This window comes from Euleptes europaea, chromosome 1 (genome assembly GCF_029931775.1).
Source record: "Euleptes europaea isolate rEulEur1 chromosome 1, rEulEur1.hap1, whole genome shotgun sequence".
In the NCBI taxonomy this organism is placed as follows: Eukaryota; Metazoa; Chordata; class Lepidosauria; order Squamata; family Sphaerodactylidae; genus Euleptes; species Euleptes europaea.
In genome coordinates, this window is record NC_079312.1 from 67,569,842 (window position 1) to 67,592,016 (window position 22,175).

General features: G+C 43.5%; 1 protein-coding gene across 1 annotated transcript; it reads right to left on the reverse strand.

Moving 5' to 3' along the window:
- Positions 1-11,519: 11,519 nt before the first annotated feature.
- Positions 11,520-12,972, reverse strand: HRH1 (histamine receptor H1). Its single transcript, XM_056866541.1, has one exon. It carries the CDS (start codon positions 12,963-12,965, stop codon positions 11,520-11,522), a length of 1,446 nt encoding a protein of 481 aa, XP_056722519.1. The 5' UTR covers positions 12,966-12,972.
- Positions 12,973-22,175: the final 9,203 nt, after the last annotated feature.

Sequence of the window (22,175 nt, forward strand, 5' to 3'; positions counted from 1 at the left end):
TTGTTAGTCTTTAAGGTGCTCCTGGACTCTTGCCCTTTTCTACTACTGCAGACAGACTAACACGGCCACCCACTGGGAATCATCTAGAAGTATTGCTATGGTCTGCGTAGTCAATTTACATTGCGATAAATATATTAGTCTCTGAAGGGCCCCTGGACTCTTGTTTCATTTTGTCATTGGCTAATAAGACCACCTGTCTGTCATTATAGTGTTATTGGGCTTGCGACTCCAGCTACAGTCTGTACAGCGGACTGGGGAAAGGCTCGTCTTTGTCCTGGAGCTGGGGGGGGGGGGGGAAGCCGACGTATGTTTCTTATCTCCGCAGGTCCAAAGGCCGGATCTTCCCGAGGTGTCGAAAGGGTTACCTTGCTGGTAACGCCAAGTAGACGCTACTTTCAAAACCCCGCCTGTAAGCCGCCTTTCTCCCCGTCTTCTGCTTCCAAGGAGCTTGGCGAGGGCCGTAGCCGAGACAGCGCCACCTGCTGGCGATCTGAGCTAGGGCGCTCCATTCTCCCCCCCCCCCCCCCCGGCATCCTTCGCTCCCCCTCCTGCAGCCCTTTGGCGTCCTGGCGGCGGCGTTTTTGAACGGCGGAGGAGGGATCGCGTCGGCATGTTCCGTGGCCGCTTTCTGCTTCGGGCTGTCTTTCTTTTCGGGCCTCCACCGATGCGTCCTCCGAAAGCTTTGCTGTTCGGGGTTGGCCCGGGCGGCCGCAGCAGGCCCAGCAAAAGCAGCTCTGCAGTACCTGCCTGCGCCACCGCCGCTAATTTATCTAGCGCAGTGGTTCCCAACCTTTTTTTGACCAGGGACCACTAGGACTTTTTTGTTCGGTGCAGGGACCCCAAGGTTCAAAATAAAAATTCCGGGAATTTGAAAATAAACTTTAATCATAACTGTTAGTTAAACATTAAACTTAGAATTATATTTGAATATATATATATTTTATAATAGAGAACTTTTAATTGAAAATATTAATTTATTATGGGTTTATAACTTTGTTTCGCGGACCTTAATTTAGTTCTCGCGGACCCCTGGGGGTCCATGGACCCCTGGTTGGGAACCAGTGATCTAGCGGGTCAGCTTTCGGGGACTTGTCGTGAGTCCGCCCGGAAGGCTTCAATTGACAAGCAGAGTCGAATGAGAGGGGGGAGTTGCTGGAGCCGGAATACCTGTTCCGAGCAGTCAGTCGCTGACTCACAGCTAGCTGCACAGCCTTGAACACCTGAAGCTGCCTTCTGCTGAATCAGACCCTGGGTCCATCAAAGTCAGTATTGTCTACTCAAACCGGCAGTGGCTCTCCAGGGTCTCAGGGGCCTTTCACATCACCTACTCGCCTAGTCCCTTTAACTGGAGATGCCAGGGATTGAACCTGGGACCTTCTGCATGCAAAGCAGAGGCTCTACCACTGAGCCGCAGCCCTTGGTGTCTGAAATCTGCCAGTTCTACTGACCCTTGCCTTGAATATTGCATCTGCATTTGGGGCAATGCAGTGCTGTATTTTATTTTATTTTTTAAAAACGGGAACGTTTCTATGCATATAGGTAGGGCAGCTGCTCACAATGTGCTATTTACTTCCCTGCTATTCTAGAGTGGAGGTGACCTAGAGTTTGCCAGCTCTGTGTTAGGAAATACATGGAGATTTTGGGGGTGGAGGCTGAGGAAGGGGAGGTTTGAGGAGAGGGGCCTCAGCAGTGTATAATGCCATAGAGTTCATTCTCCAAACTTGCCATTTTCTCCAGGGGAACTGATCTGTGTAGCCTGGAGATGTAATTTTGGGAGATCTCCAGCCACCACCTGGAGATTGGCAACTCTTAGGGTTGAACTCTATGTGCAATGCTACTGTCATCTGAGGATGCCTACATAATCAGGTCCTATGTCAGTCTGAAAAATAGGATTCCCAGCTCACTCTTCTTAAATTTTGTAATATTCACCCAATAAAGAGTTCCGATGAGCTCGAAAGTTTGCAGAATGTTTTCCGCTGATTTGGTTGGCCCAAATGAAAGGTGTTATATGAATTCTTTTCTGGCTCTGAGGACCATGCTTGCATTTTTGCAAACACAAGAGGGCAGCATTGAGATGATTATGAGCTGGAAGCAATGAGTTTTTTCACTCATTATTTTTCAATTTGCTGTTTCTACACCGTCTTGTATGTATGTTTTTATTTACTCCATTTCTAAACTGCCTTTCTCACTGAGACTCAAGCCCATCTCTGAGCATTACCACTGGTATCTCTGAGCCATTTGCTGGGTTAACACTTCCTCCTTGTCACCTCCATCCAACATAACAGACTCCCTTCCTCATGCACCCTGTTCTCATCACATCTGTTATACTCTTCCAATTTCCCACTCACAGGTCTCTGACCTGCTATTTGTCATGTATTCCTCTGTCTTTTTCTACAGCCTACCAAACCTTTTGCACTATTTTCTCTCCTTCCTAAAGACCCTCCAGGGATATTACAAGCCTGTTAGAAAAGAAAAGGCTTACTCTATTTTCAAAAAGGTAGTATAGTCTCTTGTCAGGTCTCTGCAGGAAGGGAGTTCCACTAAGTTGGAGTGACTAGGAACAGAAATGCAGTGAACAAGATCTTACATATCAGAGATTATGCCCCTATCCTGGCTGTTTAGAAGCTTTAAAGGTCAAAATTGTGTGAGGAAACAAACTGGTAAACAGTGAAGTTGTTGGAACACTGAGGACATGGCCTTATTAGAGTTTCCAGGTCCTTCTTTGCCACCGGCGGGAGGTTTTTGGGGTGGAGCCTGAGGAGGGCGTGATTTGGGGAGGGACTTCAATGCCATACAGTCCAATTGCCAAAGCAGCCATTTCCTCCAGATGAACTGATCTCTATCGGAGATCAGTTGTAATAGCAGGAGATCTCCAGCTTCTACCTGGAGGTTGGCAACCCTAGTCCTTATGCCCACTCCCAACAATAAACTGGCTTCTACTAATTGGTTTAGTTTGAACCAATTGAAGTTTTGAACAGACTTGTGTTACCACTTTGTCTACAAAAACAGCACCTTAATAAAACAAAAAGGGGCACAGAAATTATTGCAGCATTTCAGCCTTAACCCACTCCCATCTCAAAGAAGGAACATAACAGAGGTAACTATATTCCCTTCTTTGTTTTGATCATTATTCTTCTTGCTTTATTAGCAAACAAGCAAATGAGTTTATTTGTATAGCCATGGGCCATTACAAAGTATCCTAAAATATTTACAAAATTCTAAACAGTGATTAAAATTTGTTACAAGATAAAAAGTAAGACAATAGTTATCACATGATCACAAATCTATTATCATACAATAAAAGAAAAAAATCCATTAAAACTAAAAGTGCTCTCATTTGGGATACCTAGACAAGTTCCTTCTTTGCAGCCTCGAGGGCTCTTATATTCTTAGCAGCCAGGGCAAATTGAGACATTCTATAAGACACTTGTGCGTCAGAGTCTGATAGTAAAAAAATCAGTTTTTCAGATTCAGAACAGAAGTTTACTCCTTTCAATATCCCATCCAGAAATTTAGATCTGGGCTCCTTATACATTGGGCATAATAAGAGATAATGAAATATATCCTCCGGAGATGGGATTCCACAGATGCATATATGATGTTCCTTTGGCGTTTGACTATACCGCCCTAACAAGAAGGCTGAAGGCATGCTGGATCTTTTTTCTTCAGTTTTAAACATTTGTTGCAGATGGTATGCTCTTCCCTTTCCAGTGCACATCTCTTCTTTATGCTATCTCAACGGTGTGTATGCTTCATGGTTAAATATATGTTGTACATGTTTAAAACAACCCTTTAACGTTTTCTGCAAACTGCAGCCTACCTAATTTTCACCACATTGGTTTATTTTAGTATCCGTGTGACATGTTAATTTGTGTGTGTTTGTCTTTTTTCTTTTTTTTTAACTATTGGCTGGGTCTTGTCTTTTTTTAAATCTTGTGTTTGAAACCCTTTTTTGAAACCTGTGGTTGTTGACCAAAAATGTTTTGTGCATCAGCTGTACTGGAAACGTATACACAACTGCTTGAAATGTTCTAGTTTCTCGCTGGTGTTGTATGTTGAATGTAGTACAACAACATGGATGTCAGAATGTTCTGAATGTCTGAAAAGTAAGTTTCTTAAGATTTACCTCTCTGTGTAATTAAAAAGGCAAAGCTCTACAAGACATTTCTCTTATCTGTCCCCTGTGTGGACTGGTGATAGGACTAAGAGGGAAAAACACAAATGTAAAAAAAAAAAAAAGCAACAGCTTCTACTGTGCTTTGTGAATACTATAGACAAGCCATTGTATGGCTAACATCGGCAGCATCCTCTCTGTTATCATCAGTTCCATAGCTTATTTAACATCTGTTGGTGTCTTATAGTGTCATCGGAGCTGCTGTTATTACCATTCAGATAAGTCTCCATACCAGTTCAAATACCAGAGAGAAGTCCTCACATCTCAGGCTTAACTTTTTCCATGAGACTTCATCAGATTACTTTGCTATTTTTAAATTTTTCCTTTTAAATACAATTGGCTCTCTGGGAAAGCAACCAGGAGGCATGCTTTAATGGTACAGCTTTTATTTCCTGTAGAAGCTAAGTGAAACTGGAAACTCTATAAACAATATTTCTTGATGCTTGGCTCTGGTGTGCTTTTTAGGTTTTTACCTTCTAAAAATTAAAAAACACCACCACCAAGCTTGGGGTGGGGAGGAGAAACTTATAGCTTCATTCATAGCCCTTTCCCAGATATATAATGTCAAGAATACAAACTAGGTACCATTTTAAAGTGGCTTATTTTGTGGAAAAATTATAACTAGAGTCATCACCTAGCTAGGAGAAGCATTCATGGGACAGTAAAATATCTGAGCAAAACTTTCTGAAGGTGCAACCCTGCAAATGTTTAAGATCAGCATCTGTCAATTCATACACATTCTCTGTTGTGGTTGCCACCTGCAGCTTGACTGAGGAAGTTAGGTGAGGTGGCCTCCATACCTCTGTCATTTCACAGAATAGAAATGTTCATGAGGACATTCTTATGAAATAACTAAAACTTAATTACTATGGATGTTTCCTCATGGGCATGGTATAATTGTTAGTAAATGGACAGCTGATGGCTCTGTTGAAGCATGCACCAGAGTTTGGAGGAGGTGACGCCCCCATCTATAGGGACAGGGCATGTGTGCATGTGCCTATGTGGAGAAACAACTGTTTTGAGTTTTGGAAGAACAGAGAAAGAAGCAAACAGACATAAGTTCTACATACACATACAGAAGCTACAGAGTTATCAGTTATCTCTTTGTTTCTTTCAAACAGAAATTCTTGTGAAGAAAGCATTACATTCACTTTACAGCAAACACTTCGGAGGCATACAAAGTGTGATGACATGACATAACTGAAGGAATTCTTACCCATTCAGAACAAAGGACTGCTACCTCCGTGGCTTTCTATGGTATTGTTTCCCTTGCATATGTATATAGTAAGCAGCTGCAAATTGTTTCATTCCAAGCATTAGTAGACTTCTGCTGAGAATACCTGGCCTTCAACACAAACTTTTCTGCAGGCTATAACCTAATTCTTGTTATGCTCCCCCAAGGTTCCTCTTGTCCCTGGAGACAATTGCTTTGGTAAATACATTAAATTTCAGAAAGTCCTCCTCCTGCTGATTGTTCTCTTACTTGAAAATTCCCATTCTAGTTAGGAGCAGGATATCCTGCTCCACCATTGTCTGCAGACTGGGCCTTTACTGGGTAAAGTTTTCTTCAGTACCAGATAGACTCTACTATGACCTCTCTTATGTGTCCACTGTCCAGTTGTTTTTTGATCATCTGCTTATAGCACATTTCATTTATTTCCATTCCTGCTGAACCCTTTCCTTATTGAAAATGTTTTGATTTTGAAGTCTTGGGGTTTGTTTTTATGTCCTTACTTCAGGGAGGATGCTAAAGAGAGTTATTTCAAAGTGTCTTAGCATTCCTGATTAGAACAAAATTTCTGCTTTAGCCAGTTTGTCCTCAGATCAAGTAAACCCAGAGGGGAAACTCAAATAAATATAACCCTTAGGGTTTTTTTTTTTTTAAAACTGCTCTTGCTTTTGTCTGTGAAAGCTCTGGCTTCAGTCTCTAAAATGAATGAGACTTCTTTAACCATTGGTTCATAACACCTGCTGTCAAACATTGTTTATCAACATTGTGGCTGCTAAGAAGTTTATAACAACTGTCAGCACACTAGGGGCCAAGTCATATTGGGCTATTCAGGAAGGAAGAAGCTACAGTAGTTGAACAATTTTGTGAGATGAAGTGTTCAAATATTTAGGTGGTGATGTTTTTCCCTGTGGAAAAGATAATGTGGCCCAGCAGGGGACCCACAAAGAGTTAATTAATTAAATACTTATACCCCATCTTTCCTTATGGCTCAAAGTTGTGGGAGTCACATTATTTTCTCCTCTATCCCCTTCCCCATTATTTCCTTTTCCCCTTCCCTGGCAACCCCCACAGCCTCTCCCCCCTTCCTGCTTCCTTCACCCCTTCCCACCCATCAGCCAACCATTTTCAGTTTTCCCTCCCTCTGTTGCTCATCCTTGCCTTGAGTGGCACGAAAATGAAGAGTAAAGCAAATAACACCAAAAAGTACATTTCTTCTCCGTGACAAGCACAGTATTCAAAGATTGAAACCACATGACAGCAAATCATTGAATTTCTTTTGTGTTACATTGTAAATTGATGCACACATTGTCAGACCATATTGTGTACCTGCCAGATTCCATTGTTTGACATGGCCATGTGCCTTTTTTTACAACTATGCTGTACAATACATGGAGTTAAAAGAAGTTGTACATTTTATCCTTCCAACAAAAACAAAGATTTCATAGAACATTTTGTAGAGAAGGGGCAGGAAAGGGAGAAAGATATAATAGGAATAACTCATATGATATCTTAATACAAATTGTCATTTACAAAGGCCTGTTTTGGAACTGCTGAAGGCCACTTTTGGAAGTATCTGAAAAAAAGACATTTTGAATTGTAACACAAGCACTGAAATGTGGTAAGCCCAAAGGTATCACCATTAACACCAATAATATTTCATCCTAATTTCAATGGTAATCAGAGTTTGGTAATTTCACACAAAGGACTAGTCATAGATTTTCCAGATCTTTTTAACAAATCTTTCCCAGATCTTTTTAACAAATGCCATGTATTATCCTAATTCATGTACAGAAATGGGCAAAATGATCAGCTATTTTACCAATGCTTGCAAAGAAAACACCACTTGCACCTAATGTAAGAAAAATAACGGTGATGCCTCTTGCAACTAGAAATAGTTTATAAATAACAATATATGACAGAGAGCTTACTAAAGTGGTTTCAGTTTAGAACTATGAACAACATTCTGTATGTAACAGAAATAATTATGAAAAATGGCTAACAGTGCCATCCTAAGCAGAGTAACACCATTTTAAGCCCATTGACTTCAATAGAAAAGTACAACTCTGCTTAGGGTAGGGTTGCCAACCTTCAGGTGGTGGCTGGGGATATCCTAGTGTTACAACTGATCTTCAGGCAACAGAGATCAGTTCCCCTGGAAAAAATGGCCTCTTTGGCAATTGGACTCTATGGCACTGAAGTCCCTCCCCTCTCCAAACCCCTCCCCTCAAGATCCACCCCCAAAACCTCCAGGTATTTTCCAATCAGGAGCTGGCCACCCTAGCCTAGGGTGGCATGGCAAAACAGCTTACCAGAAAATTATAATAATTCAGGACTGAAAATTGTTAACGGTAGTAATACATAAAAATAACTTAGAGATGCCCAGTGGCCTGGGGAAGCATTTTTCCCCTTCAACACTCTGACAGCAAACTCCAACAAAAATCACAAATTACTTTTCAAAAGTACCTCAGTTTCAAAAGTAGTTCTCTGTGTGGCTACTGTTTGAAAACCACAAACCCAGATCACCTGGAAGTATATGGAACTAGCTCATGTGGCTCTTTGATATCCTGGCCACAGAAAAATGGGAAGAGAATCAGGATATCAGGAACAGATTACTTAAATATGTCAGAGAAGCTTTATAGATTGATGTGTAGATGGCATTAATACTTTGTAAAATAAATCATGTTTACCAAACTAATGGTATTGAGAGTTACAAAACACAGATTAGTCACTGTTGGTGTTCATTTAAAAGACTTACAAATTTCTAGAGGAAAGTCTTGGAACAATAACAAGTGCAACTGATGTAGCTAGTATTTCTATGTAAGGCTGTCCCCCACTTGCTATATGGTATCAAAGTGTGGGAATGGAAAGAACGTTTTAGTCTGGAAACTATTCAAAATTAGAAGGGGTCCCCTGCGACCCTGATTAGAGCCAGCATTCCCTCTCTTACAGCTCGCGTTCATCTAGTCATTTTAAAACTTTGGAAGAAAAAGAAAAATGCTAATACAAATTTGTTTAGTGAACAATCCTTTAATCTTTTGCTGAGCAAGGATTCAACTCGCCTCTGTATCATTAATAATATTCTTTTTCGTTATTCTATCCTGGATGACCAGCTGGGTGCTTCAGCAGATAGCTCTATGCTCCATGACTGGGTATACAAGGGTGGTGCTCTGATTGATAGATCATTAATTCTTCAATCTAAATCTTCTCCATGGTTTAAATTAATTTTAAAAAGACCATTTCAGAACCAAATATCTAGTTAATGTCTTAATCCAAAAGCTCAGAATGGCTTTCACATCTTTTACATTTTCAAACAATGCAAACTGCAATATTGGATGGCTGATATAATAAAGTACCATTAGTGCAATGCATTCATGTCTGTAGCTCTGCTATAGAGGATTTACACCATTATACTTTAGCTTGTCCTCTTTACGTAATACCTAGGGAAAAATTCCTTCGTACGATATTAACTGGGTTAAACTTGCTTCCTGATTCCAATAAATTAGTATTTTTGTTGTCAGACACTGACTCATTTATCACTTATAGGCTGTCACTTTTTACTTTAGCAGCTAAAAAGATAAGAACTAAACTGGTGCCAAAGAATGTAACCAGCTAGAACTGATGGCCAGCTAGGATATACTCCAATTATACTGTATTTTATCATAATTTATATGGCATTTTGCATTTTATATTGATTGTATAATTTTCTTGTTTCATCGTTTAATTTATTTTGTAAAGGACTTTGGCTACCTACAAATAAATATAACTTACTTACCCTTCCTAAAAAAATGATGTAGCTAGATATATCATTCAGCTCAACCCAAAGATAGAATTGTTAGGTTGTTTGATGGTAAAAGGAAGCAGATTATAATAAATTAGTATAAAATATATTAGTTGTAGTCTGAATATACCGTATATACCCATGTATAAGCCGACCCGCATATAAGCCGAGGTGCCTAATTTCTCCCCAAAAATGGGGAAAAATTAGGCACCCCCGTATAAGCCGAGGGTCGGCTTATAACCCCTCCCCCCCCCCGCAGGCTTACCTGACAGGGCTCTCCAGCGGCGAGGGTCCGGCGGCGGCGCGGCCCGGGGGGGCCTGGGCAGCCTTCCTGCGGCTGCAGGAGGCTGCCCCAGGCAGCTCCCGGCGGGAGGAAGCGGCGGCGAGGCCCAGGGGGACCCGGAGCAGCCATCCTGCGGCTGCAGGAGGCTGCCCAAGGCCCCTCCCGCCTGGGAAAAATGGCGGGGGGGGCGGGAAGGGCCAGGGCAGCCATCCTGCAGCTGCAGGAGACTGCCCAAGGCCCCTCCCGCCTGGGAAAAATGGCAGGGGGGGCGGGAAGGGCCGGGGCAGCCTTCCTGCAGCTGCAGGAGGCTGCCCAAGGCCCCTCCCGGCCAGGAAAAATGGGGGGGGCGGGAGGGGCCGGGGCAGCCTTCCTGCGGCTGCAGGAGGCTGCCCAAGGCCCCTCCCAGCCAGGAAAAATGGCGGGGGGGCAGGGGGGGCGGGGCAGCCTTCCTGCGGCTGCAGGAGGCTGCCCAAGGCCGCTCCTGGCGGCAGGAAGCGGCACGGGCCCGGCGGCGGCAGCGACGGCGGTAAGTTTCCCCCCTCCCTCCTTCCCCCCGTATTGACCCGCGTATAAGCCGAGGCCGGCTTTTTCAGCCCATTTTTGGGGCTGAAAAACTCGGCTTATACGCGAGTATATACGGTAAGTAGCTTCTAGATGGGAAACTCCTGTAATACCATTAAAAATATGGGAAATAATATAAAATGACATACTGAAATTTTGGGAAGTGATCTTGATTTCTTATAGCAAATAGAATGTGTTCAGTATTGAAATCAATGCATGGAACAAAATGTATCATTAAAGTTTTAACTGTTTCATGAACCTGTATTATCTGTAAAAATATATACAGTATTTCAATGTTCCATAAACTGACACAAGATGTTTAGCAGCTTCAAATGTTACACTTTCAAGCTATATGCACAGTTGTGTGAACTGGCCCTAAAAAGGGCAGTTGAATATAACAAGTAGGTTATTTTCCATCGCTTTAGCATAATATATTAGCTACATTAAACAGAACATTTTCAGGAGATGATTGTTTCACTCTCTTCTGATTAAAAAAAAATGTAATGACCAGAAGGGTACAAGCCACAGAAGTAGAGCATGAATTGTACACTATTAGGATGGGCAGCCAAATCCTGAGGAGGGGGCGGTAGTTAGGTGATGGCCCGAAACGGGCCACCTCCTAGAATCATACCATCATCGATTCCATAATCATAACTTGACACCTGCAAAAAGGGGTGTTCCCAAGGTGAAAGGGAACACCTCTGGAATGCTCCCCTGGACACTGGTGCCTGAAAAATGCTGCTGGGGAGGCTGCGCCAGCACCCAAGGCTCACACTTCCGTGTTGCTCCCCGGAGCCGGCATAATTCACCCTGTGCCAGTGTCATTGCCACTTTGGATGGCGCAAGTGGCACAGGCTCTGGGGTCATGCCAGCTTCTAAGCAGCTCTGCCCCCCTTTCAGGATTGCATGGTTAGAAAGGATTCAGGATTCTGGATTCTGCCCTTTTAAAGGGTAAGAAAGCGTCCGTCTCTCTCTCTTTCTGAATTGCACTCAAGGAAACTGATTGTGACATGTTATCTAAATGTACATTTCATTCAAGCAGAACACATAAACTGAAGAAGGGCCTGATGCCAAACTAAGCACTGAACTGCATGTGGAAGTATACATTTTTACATCAAAAGCAAGATTAAGTACCAGCATATTTCATTCTCTCTCTCCAATTTTGTTCCAAATAATGGAACTTAAAAATTAACAAAAACCAGTGTAAAATATTTACAGAACAGTAACAAACCTGAGGCTGAAGCCTTAGTTTTTTTGAGTCCTAGTGAGCATGGGTTCTTCTTTAAATAGAATTCACAGTTTAAAGATACTTTTATCTAGGACAAACAACATGTTTCCCACTTTTGCATCTATTTCTGTTTTCATCAATGATCTTTTAAAATCTTCTGCCTTGTTTGCAATGTTTATTGTAATACAGAAAAGTCTATTTTCTTTCTTTTTTTGCCACTGCACTCCCCCCCCGACTCCCGAATACAACTATCACCAAGAAAGATTAGCTTTTAATATGAAGAATCTTTTTGAAAGTTTTCTTGAAGTTTTCATTACAAAGCGGGTATATAAATGGATTTAATGTAGAATTCACATAGCCAAGCCAGATGGTAAACATATGAACGTGATAATTGTAATATTCTTCACAATATGCCATGACCATAAATAATACAAAGTATGGAATCCAGCACAGCATAAAGGCCGCCATTATACAGCCTAGCTGTTTAGCTGCCTTTCTTTCTCTGTTCACACGCAGCCCTTGGTTATGGTTCAGAGAGTGAGCACGCAGCCGCCTCCACGTCTTTTTCAAAGAATGAAGGCTTGTGCTGTCTTTGCTGTTTTTATGCTGAGGAAAGTGCCTCTTGATATGAAAATTTTGCTCCAGAGTAGGATCTGAATGTTGTCTACAAGAAGGTCTCTCTGCAAAGGTATGGTCGTATAATGTTTTGCTTATTTCATATTCTTGGGGGCAAGGCTTCTCCATATTCTGAATGCTTTCATTGGCACAGGTGTACTTCCTATCAATATTGCCCACCACAATGTCATTTTGTGCAATAGTTAGAGGAAAGCAGCTGTGCCTTCCTCCTGCATGAGCACTTCCTTTATGAAATACTTGTGATTCCTCAATAAAGCTTCCTGGTGGAGGTTGGGCTTCCATTCTGTCATTCTGACTGTCATGTTCATGACAGTAAAATCCTATATTTTTACTTTCACTTAGTGAACACATCTCTTGTATTTCTCGCAGCTTACAATTGGGTGGAATTGTTTTTTCTGAGGCAGATCTAAACGATCCATTAATGAGCTCCCTGTGCTGATAATGCCTCTGGACAGCTGTGTATATTTTTGCATAGAAAAACAACATCATCAGTGATGGAATGTAGAAGTTGGCTATAGCTGTCAAGACCTTAAACCAGGTGACTCTGCAGAAATCTGTTTCACATACTTTATCCCCGTCACCTATCCTGTTATCACGAGTAAAGTTGCGCCAGCCAAAAATTGGGACTACCCACATAAAAGAGAGCAGCCAAGCTCCGGAAATCATGATAGATGCTCTAGTTTTTGTCCGGTACTTGAGATATTTTAGTGGCTGCTGGACAGAACGGTAACGATCTATGCAGAGTATGAGGAGGCTGAATATGGAAGCTGTGCTGGCCACATAATCCATTGACAGCCAAAACAGGCAAGCTTGTCTACCTAACAGCCACTCATTCTTCAAAAGATATAAAATGTTCAGTGGCATGACGGCTGCACCAACAACAAGGTCTGCACAGGACAGGCTCACGATGTAAAGATTGCCGACAGTGTGAAGTTTCTTTTCCATTTTCACTGCATATAGGACCAAAATATTCATGACAACTGTGGTCAATGAGATGCCTCCCAAGATCACTCCTAGAGGAACTGAATATGCCTCTGTTAAATTCTTGTTTGTTGTTCTGTTAATCACACACATCTTTTGCCTAAAGGTTTACGACAAAATAATGAAGTATTATCATTTCAGGCTTCTTTTCTGAGTGGTCAGGGGGCTTCTTTCCAGTTTTCTTAGTGCATCTGCAAGAGAAAAGGAATATGTTTCAACCCTACATTCAGCTTCAGAAAAAATGTGTACTTTTCAAATTGTAAACAGTGTTAATGGATGAGTCGATGAAGTGAACTGAAGAGATATTACAAAGAACATCCACGTATGAAACGTAGAACAGCATTCAGATATCCTGTGGTCAATTATTCAGTGTTTTTTTCATGTAATGATGTAATGAAACACTAGCATTTATTTCCACCCACAAAGAGGTATTCAGAACAACCAACTTTGCCACTTCAAGCATTGTCTCCCTGTGCCCCCTCCAGTCAGATCCCAGAAGAGATCCAACCCATCCCAGATCAGAGTGGAGGTGGCCCAAGGCCAAGAAGGGGCACATCTCTTCCTGTCCCAGCCCCATTGGCTGCAACAATGCCTTTCATGCTGTCCTGGCCTTGGGCAGTGGCATATAAAGGTGTGAAAGGAAGCACCTCCTCTCATACATGCTCTGTCAGATCTCAAATGGGCTCCATCCACTAATATTTTATTACATGCACACATAGAATCATAGAGTTGGAAGATACCACCAGGGTAATTTAGTCTAACCCCCTACACAATGCAGGAATTCACAACTGCCTTCCCCCCCCACACACACACACCCAGTGACCCCCTACTCCATGCCCAGAAGATGGCAACAAAAACCCTCTAGGATCCCTGGCCAATCTGGAATGGAAGAAAATTGCTTCCTGACCCCAAAGTGTCAATCAGCGTTACCCTGTGCTTGTAACAAAGGGTCACAAGAGCCAAACACTGACACATCCCTTCCTGCCCTCCCTCTCATGATCTGCCTAAGTTCACAGAATCAGCATTGCTGTCAGATGGCCATCCAACCTCTGCTTAAAAACCTCCAAAGAAGGAGAGCTCACCACTTCCTGTGGAAGCCTGTTCCACTGAGGAGCCGCCTTACTGTCAGAAAGTTCTTCCTAATGTTTAGCCAGAAACTCTTTTGATTTAATTTCAACCCATTGGTTCTGGTCCGACCTTCTGGGGCAACAGAAAACAACTCCACACCACCCTCTATATGACTGCCCTTCAAGTACTTGAAGATGGTTATCATATCACCTCTCAGTCGTCTTCTCTCCAGGCTAAACATACCAAGCTCCTTCAGTCTTTCCTCATTCGACTTGGTCTCCAAACCCCTCTCCATTTTCATTGCCCTCCTCTTGACATGTTCCAGCTTGTCTACATCCTTTTTAAATTGTGGTGCCCAAAACTGAACACAATACTTTAGGTGATATTACAAAGAACATCCAAGTATGTGTCTTGCCTCTGTCATCTATCCTATTTGCAATTTAGTATTATTGCAAATTTAATAAGCATCCCCTGTACTGATTCATCCAAATCATTTATAAAGATGTTGAACAACACAGGGCCAAGGACAGATTCCTGAGGCACCTCACTTGTCACTCCTCTCCAAGAGGATGAGGAATTATTAACAAGCACTCTTTGGGTGCGATCTGCCAATCAGTTACAAATCCACCTAACAATAATAGGATTCAAACCACATTTTACCAACTTGTCAACAAGAATATTATGTGGAACCTTATCAAAGGTCTTACTGAAATCAAGAAAAACTATGTCTCCAGCATTCCCCTGCTCCAGTAAGGCAGTTAGTAACTTTCTCAAAAAAGGATATAAGTTTAGTCTAACATGACTTGTTCTTGAGAAACCCATGCTGGCTCATACTAATCACAGCCATCCTTTCTAAATGCTCAAGAATTGACTGATTATTTGTTCTAAAACTTTTCCAGGTATAGAGGTCAAGCCGTTGGGTTGGTAGTTACCCGGATCCACCACAGACAGAAACTGGGAACCTAAGCACTGAAAACAGGTAGCATTGAGCTATGGGTTCTTTATAGTCTGAAAAGATTCTGCAGTCCATCCTATGATCTAGGACATGGGTCGCAAAAGTGCGGCTCCCGAGCCGCAGGCGGCTCTTTGAGCCCTTGAGTGCGGCTCTTTCCATGTGCGGGCCAGGCTGAGTAGCAAAAGGGGGGGGCGGGAGAGAGTCTGCGCAGGAGGTGCTTGGGTTACGTCGGAGCAACCACGTTCCGCTGCTGCTGGCGGGCCTGCTGTGGGGAGAGAGTCTGCGCAGGAGGCGCTCGAATTACAAAGGGGCGACCACGTGCTGCTGCTGCTGGCTGGCCTGCTGTGGGGATTGGGGGTTTCTTAAGCAGCGGAGGGAGCGGCCGCCGCTTAGATATTTGCACGGTAAGCCCGCTCGCTGCCTCCTGGCTTCTGCTGTCAGCTCCTCGAGTCCCTCTTCAGAAAGGCTCGAGAGAAATTCTCATTGCTTTGGACGCGCTTCGCCCGGAGGAGGAAGCCCTGTGCGGCGCCTTTCTCACTGGAGGCCGCCCGCAGCCCGGACGGGAGGGGGAGGCAGAGAGCGAGCTGCCCGGCGGCTGCCACCTCTTCCTTCCCTGCCGCGCAGGCCTCTCTTTCGGTATGGCCGCTCTCGTCCCCTCGCCCCCAGGGCTGCAGAGCGAGCCCAAGACCGTGCTCAGGCTGCCCCTGGGAGGGGGCTGGCGCCATGGCCTCGAGGGAGGGAGGGAGGGGCAGTTGGGGGACTCTCCTTTCTTCCCCCCCGTGGAAGCTGCCTGGGCGCGCGGCCCTGCCTGCCTGCCCCCCCCAGCCAAGGGGGGGGGCTCCTCCAGCCAAGCTACTTTGCTCGGGCGTCTGCCTGCCCTGAATCTGGAGCCCGTAGGTCCCAGTAGGGTAGGGGGGTTAGCACCTGCCCCTCCCTCTGGCCAGGAGGGAACTGGCATGTCCTTGGTGGGGGGGGGAGGATGGATGGACTGTGCATCTCCCTCTCTCCGGGGAGGGAGGAAGGGGCCGTTGGGGGACTCTCCTTTCTCCCCCTCCCCCCGTGGAAGCCGCCTGGACACGAGGGCCTGCCTGCCTGCCTGCCCCTCCAGCCGAGGGAGGGGGGCCTCCTCCAGCCAAGCCACCTTGCTCGGGCATCTGCCTGCCCTGAATCTGGAGCCCGTCAGTCTCAGTATGGTAGGTGGGGTGAGCACCTGCCCCTCCCTCTGGCCAGGAGGGAACTGGCATGTCCTTGGGTGGGGGGGGGGGAGGATGGATGGACTGTGCATCTCCACCTTGTTTGTTTGCATGGAACACACACAGACCGGGGACCTGCTGGCCTCTTCCTCTGTGCCTGGGATCCCTGGACGTCTGGACCCTCGCTGGGTGATGGTGGGGGGGGGGAAGAAAACAGTGGGCCTTTTTGTCTGGCAATTGTTAGCCCTCCCCTGGCCTATTACTACAGGTTTCCCCTCTTCCTGCTACTTTGTGCCTCTTTCAAAAGGAACGGGGGGGTTACACTCTCCCCACAGCCATTCAGCACCCCACTGTGCAGTAGGTGCTCTCCTGGTTTCTACTCCTGCTTCTTTTCTTTTCTGTTACCCAGATGGAAAACTCGGCACTTATCCTTGTTGAATTGTATCCTGTTCACATCTGCCCACTTTTCCAGTGTGTTCAGATCTCATTGAATGCTTTCTCTATCTTCTGGTTACCTGGTGTGTTCGCTGCTCCTCCCAATTTGGTGTCATCTGGAGTAGTACCTCTCTTGCCCTCTTCCAGATCATTATTAAAAATAATGAAAAGTACCAGGCCCAGAACTGATCCCTGTGCCCCCCCCCCACTGGACACCTCTCTCCATTCAGATGAAATGCCTGCTCCTGCTGCTTTCTTCTCCCCCCCCCCCGGGGGGGATTTAATATATTTATGTTGCGTCCCCCTCTAAGCCACCTTTACTCTGATCTGAGAAGCACCAAATGCGTTTGTTTTTTCTCTCACGTGGGAGCTGCTGTGAATCATGTCCCTTGCAAACTATGCCTTCCCACCCAGCCCTGGAGAGCCCGTTCTCTTTTCTAGGTCGGCTGCCCTCAATAGTCGTTTGGGGTCATTTAGTCCAGGATCAGAGGAGCAGGCCTGTTAGGTTCTTTGGGGCACAGGCAGGACAGTACTGCTGCTGCAGTTATTGTCATGATTTAATGTTATGGATACCTTACTTACAAGTTAATTTTTATCAATAAATAAGATCATTATTAATTTTTATGTCAAGTTTTATTCAGTGTACCTATAGTTTAATTAAGACTTAAAACTTTAATTAAAGTTTATTAAGTCAATAAACAGTGTACCTACCTATATAGTTTGAGTTTAAAAAATTTGGCTCTCAAAAGAAATCTCAATCGTTGTACTGTTGACATTTGGCTCTCTTGACTAATGAGTTTGGCGACCCCTGACCTAGGAGGTGAAAAATGGAGCAAGCCATGCCTGTCGACTTTTCCCATTTGATACCCTCTGATGATCTGGTGTTTCAAATGGCCACCTATGGCAGTGAAATAACTCTGTAACAAGGAAACAAACTATATTCCACAAAATGTGCAAAATAGAAATGTTTAGGAAGGCATTCTAGATCTGCAGTGGGACAGAATGGTCTAGAGGGGAGGGCACCTTCACATGGGAGTGAGGAGCAGAACCTGCATTCCCTTGTACCTTTGTAATCCTTCATCCATTGCTTGCACTACGCCAGCCTGGACAATTGCTGTTCACATGGTCATTTAATTTTATATTCCTACTCCTATTGCACTGGTATTGGCACTCAGTTTTGTATTTCTGGTTCTATTTATTGTTCACTTGCATTGTTCACTATATATCTTATATTCTATGTCCACATTGTTGGTCATGTTGTCATTCAATTTTGTACTCCTAGTATTGCATTTTTCATGTGCTATTGTATACTGCATGATTACATCCCCCCTTTCTGAACTGTGACTTGAGTCTCAGTGAGGAAGACAGGATATAAATAAGCTAAATAACAATTTCAAAATGCCTAGCTGCCTGCATTCAGAGATCAATGCAAATTAGAGTCTGATTCAAGGCTTCTAAATCAGAAATCATTGAAATCATGTGAGAGGAGGAAGGTGGGAGAGGGTAAGCATATAAAATAAGCCAGGTCCGTGCCTGTCAAAACAAGCAGAGGTTTGTTGTGATATCGTTTGAATGTAGTTTTTGAAATGCAAAATTGGTCACAGTAATGAAAAAAACAATCCAATAGGCATGAAATCTGCTAACATAAATCAATGACTCCAGTCATTATTTTTCAATTTTATTTTAGCCCCATGTCTAAAATAAGAAGTTTTATATAACATCTTTAAAGCACTATTGCTGCATCCAGATTTTATGAATGAGCTTCATTTCTAAACCACAACTGAATCCTGGTTTACAGCCCTAGTTTGCAGGCAAGAAAACAAGCCAGTGTTTATTATTTTGCCTGATTCAGATATTAGGATAAACTATAGTTTATTCAAAACTGACTTTTTTTTGTAACTGCAACTTGAGATGGAAGTATAGAACCCTTTTCAAAAACCTCAGTTTATTTTATTTTTTTCAAAACCTGCAAGCAATTTTTTCCAAAAATTAAGGTAACCTCTATTCTTTCCAAAAGAAGAAGAAAAAAATACTTTTGAGATCACCACTGATTCACGGTAACTGCAGCCAGAGGGTGTTCCTAGGGTTGCCAACTCTAGGTTGGAAAATTCCTGGAAATTTGGGGGTAGAGAGGTCAGGGTTTGGGGATAGGAGGGACCTCAGTGTGCTATAATGCCATAGAGTTCACCCTCCAAAGCAGTCATTTTCTCCAGGGGAACTTATCTCTGTTGTCTGGAGATAATTGTAATTCCAGAATTGCCTGGAGGTTGGCAACCTTTGGTGTTTCAGCCAAGAGACAAGCAGAGGTGGTTTGCTACTGCCTTACTCCACAGACTTTCTGAAAACTTTACTTCAGTTTTTTTTGAAGACTATAAAAACGGTCAGCCTAAACCCTATTTTCTTTAAACCACCTGGCTTCCACTGTTTTGACACCCAGATCAGACTAATAATTTTTTAAAAGTAAGCCCATGCTACAATTATATTTTCAAAAACCACCCGGCTTCTTCTTATTTTGGAAACCTAACAAAATCCTAATTATACTGTCTGGAGAACACTGAACCCTAAGACAAAATTTATTTTGTGTTTCATAACATACCTAAACCCTTATCTATGGTTAGCTGTTGTTAAAACCTAACCAGAAATTTCCTTCAGAATAATTATTTTTTTCAAAACAGGCACATACCAAAAATCCACTAAACCACTCACCCAAAAAACACAACACAAAAAGATCTTTAAACCAACTGTGTGTGGGTGCCGCCAAATCACAGCTGACTCATGGCGACCCTGTAGGGTTTTCAAGACAAGAAAAAAATTAATAAAAAATATTTATAAAAAAAAGACAAGAGATGTACAGAGGTGATTTGCCTTTGCCTGCCTCTGCGTGGGTTGATAGAGTTCTGAGAGAACTGTGACTGGCCCAAGGTCACCCAGCAGACTTCATGTGGAGAAGTGTAGAATCAAACCCGGTTCCCCAGATTAGAGTCTGCTACTCTTAACTACTACACCACGTTGGCTCTCAAACCACCTATAGAACAACTCTAAAACCAGAACAATGCCAAAAAACAAACTTTTAAAAACAGCAACAACCTGGAGTCCTGCCCAGTACACAACCCTTACAAATTAAAGTGCAAAGCAGTTAAAATTAAGTCTAAAACAACCTAAGATACCTCAACAAAACAGCATAACCCTTTTAAGCCCCAAAACATAACCAAAGAAAACTTTTTTAAAAGAACCAGCAAGAAAACAAAGGTCCCCCCTCACTATAACCCACCAGGAAAAAAAAACATAGAAAAACTTACAAAGGGATTTCAAAGGGAAATTAGAGAGTCTGCTGAATTACAACTAATAATGAAGCTCAAGACAATGCATTCTCCAGGATTGAATAGGGACCAGAGATTCCTGTCTCATTACCAATGCTGATATTGCTGAGAATCTCTAATATTGATCCAGAAACCAACCCCCCCCCCCAATCAATAAGGTATCTTCCCCAGTATATATTAGGAGTGGATATATATGAGTTCAAATGCCTACTCTCTCCCCCACCATCCATGCCTTTAACTTAATAAAATAATGAGAGGATCTTGCCATCCCATTAATATGAGAAATTATTATTTTTTTATGACTCAATCATTTCGGGTTTTCTATGTTTCTTTTCTTTTTGCCAATTACCAGCAGTGATTCAGAATTCTGGATGAAGTAAAAGGTTGTGGTTCTCTTCAGGGAATAATTTTTTATGTTGAAAAAGCTACGGTGGTTCCTTAGATAGGCCTTTTTCGTGTATATTTATAAGAATTACTGGATTATTAGCTCTTGAAATTAAATATCCACAAACCAAAGCTTCATAAAATTATGACAGAATCTTCCCTGCTTCTCTTAGCCCCAAAGTATTTGAGATGGCTATTTGGTTAATAATTATTTGGTTTCCTTAATTGTTATTTGATTTCTACAGCTCAATCAAACAGACTCTTGAACGGGTACCATACTAGCAGATGCGTGTCTCACAGCTTTCAAGTGCTCATTGTTGCTAGGACAACCACTAAGAAGTGGCATCCATCAGGATGAAGAGGTGTTTGTCATTCATGCCTTGAATCCTTGGGGAAAATACTAAAAAAGGCAACAAAAATTGTGGCAACTCAGCAATGCCTGTTCTAAGTGACATGTCACTATAGCTATCTTGGAGCTTAATACCTGCACTTTCAAAAATTGTGGAAAATATTAATAGCTCCTTTATATAATAAAGATGTTCACACAGTAGTTTATTTTTTAAGTGAAATGTTTTATATCGACTTTCCTGACTTCCTCAGGCAGCTCATTCCACAAGGAGGAAGCCACAGCAGAGAATTCAAGGGTACAGGTAGCTATTGATCTTACACACATGCATGGCTGCACCTTCAAAAGGCTTTGCTCAGATGAGTGAATTTATTGTGTGGAGCATAGTAGCAGAAGATACATGGATTCGTGTCTTAGGTAGCCAGTGGAGTAAGGAGGTGTGTATAGTATGCATACCCTACCTAGCTTCTGAAAGTAACCAAGCAGCAGCATTCTGTATCAACTGGAGTTCCCAAGTTGACTTCAAAGGCAGACCAGTGTAGAGTGTGTTATAATAATCTATCCTTGAGGTCACTGTGGAATGGCTCCATGTAGGCAGATCAGCGGAGGGAGCCATCTTCTGGGCTAAATGGACATGGTAGAAAGCAATTGTTGCTGCTAGGTTAACTTGCTTCTCCAGTAATTCAGCTGGGTCCAGAATAGCTCCTAACAGTTAGCAAGGGCCAGTTGAATCTCATCAAATGTAGGAAGCTCACAGCGGAGTCCTGGGGAGCTGATCTACTGCTATGCTGGCATATCTCAGTAATACAGTGGCATATTTTGGCTATCTCAGGGGTGTGACAGGCGTTAGACAGCTCCCTAAGCCACCCCAGTCTGGGAATGGCACCCCAGAATGCTATCAAAAACCACAGCAGTACCTATAAGGCGCCAATGCAACAGAAAAGGAAATCACTCCCCAGAGGCACAGTCCTGCCCAGAAACTGCAGTGTCGCATAAGATGCAGACTATGATCACAGTCAATCACACATCCCCACTGGTGGCCAAACCTCCTCCACTCACCCAGTCACAGCCCTCCCCATACTACATAAACTTGAGCCAAGATGGCCCGTAGCTCAGACAATAGGATGGGCGGCATGAGACTCTCTCTCTCTCTGAGGTTTCCAAACTGCACAGAGTGCACAGTGTTTCACCTTAGAGGTGGGAAATGCACAGAGAGGGCCCTTAGCGCTTCCACCCAAGGGGGAAAGCAAATCGCCTTGCTGTGTGACTAACATGTCTCATTTCTGAACTCTTACTAGTACCCTATCTCTGCAGATGCATACCAAAGGAGCAGCCATGCACTGACAGATGAGCAGAGATGGGGATCCAGCAGGATCAGCCCAGGAGTCTGCACCCGCCTCCCTCTTCTCCCTCACTTGCATCCTGGGTACCACCTCAACAATGCAGGCTCCTACAGCCAATGTTGTCTATGGGGGCAACTCAAAGCAGCTGCACCCAGCAGGATGCCCAATTTCATCTGGGGCATACCTAAGGAAAGTGTACCTAGGATGCAGGCCATAATGCTGGGTGTGTGTGGGTGTGATATGGCAGTCATGCTGGGAT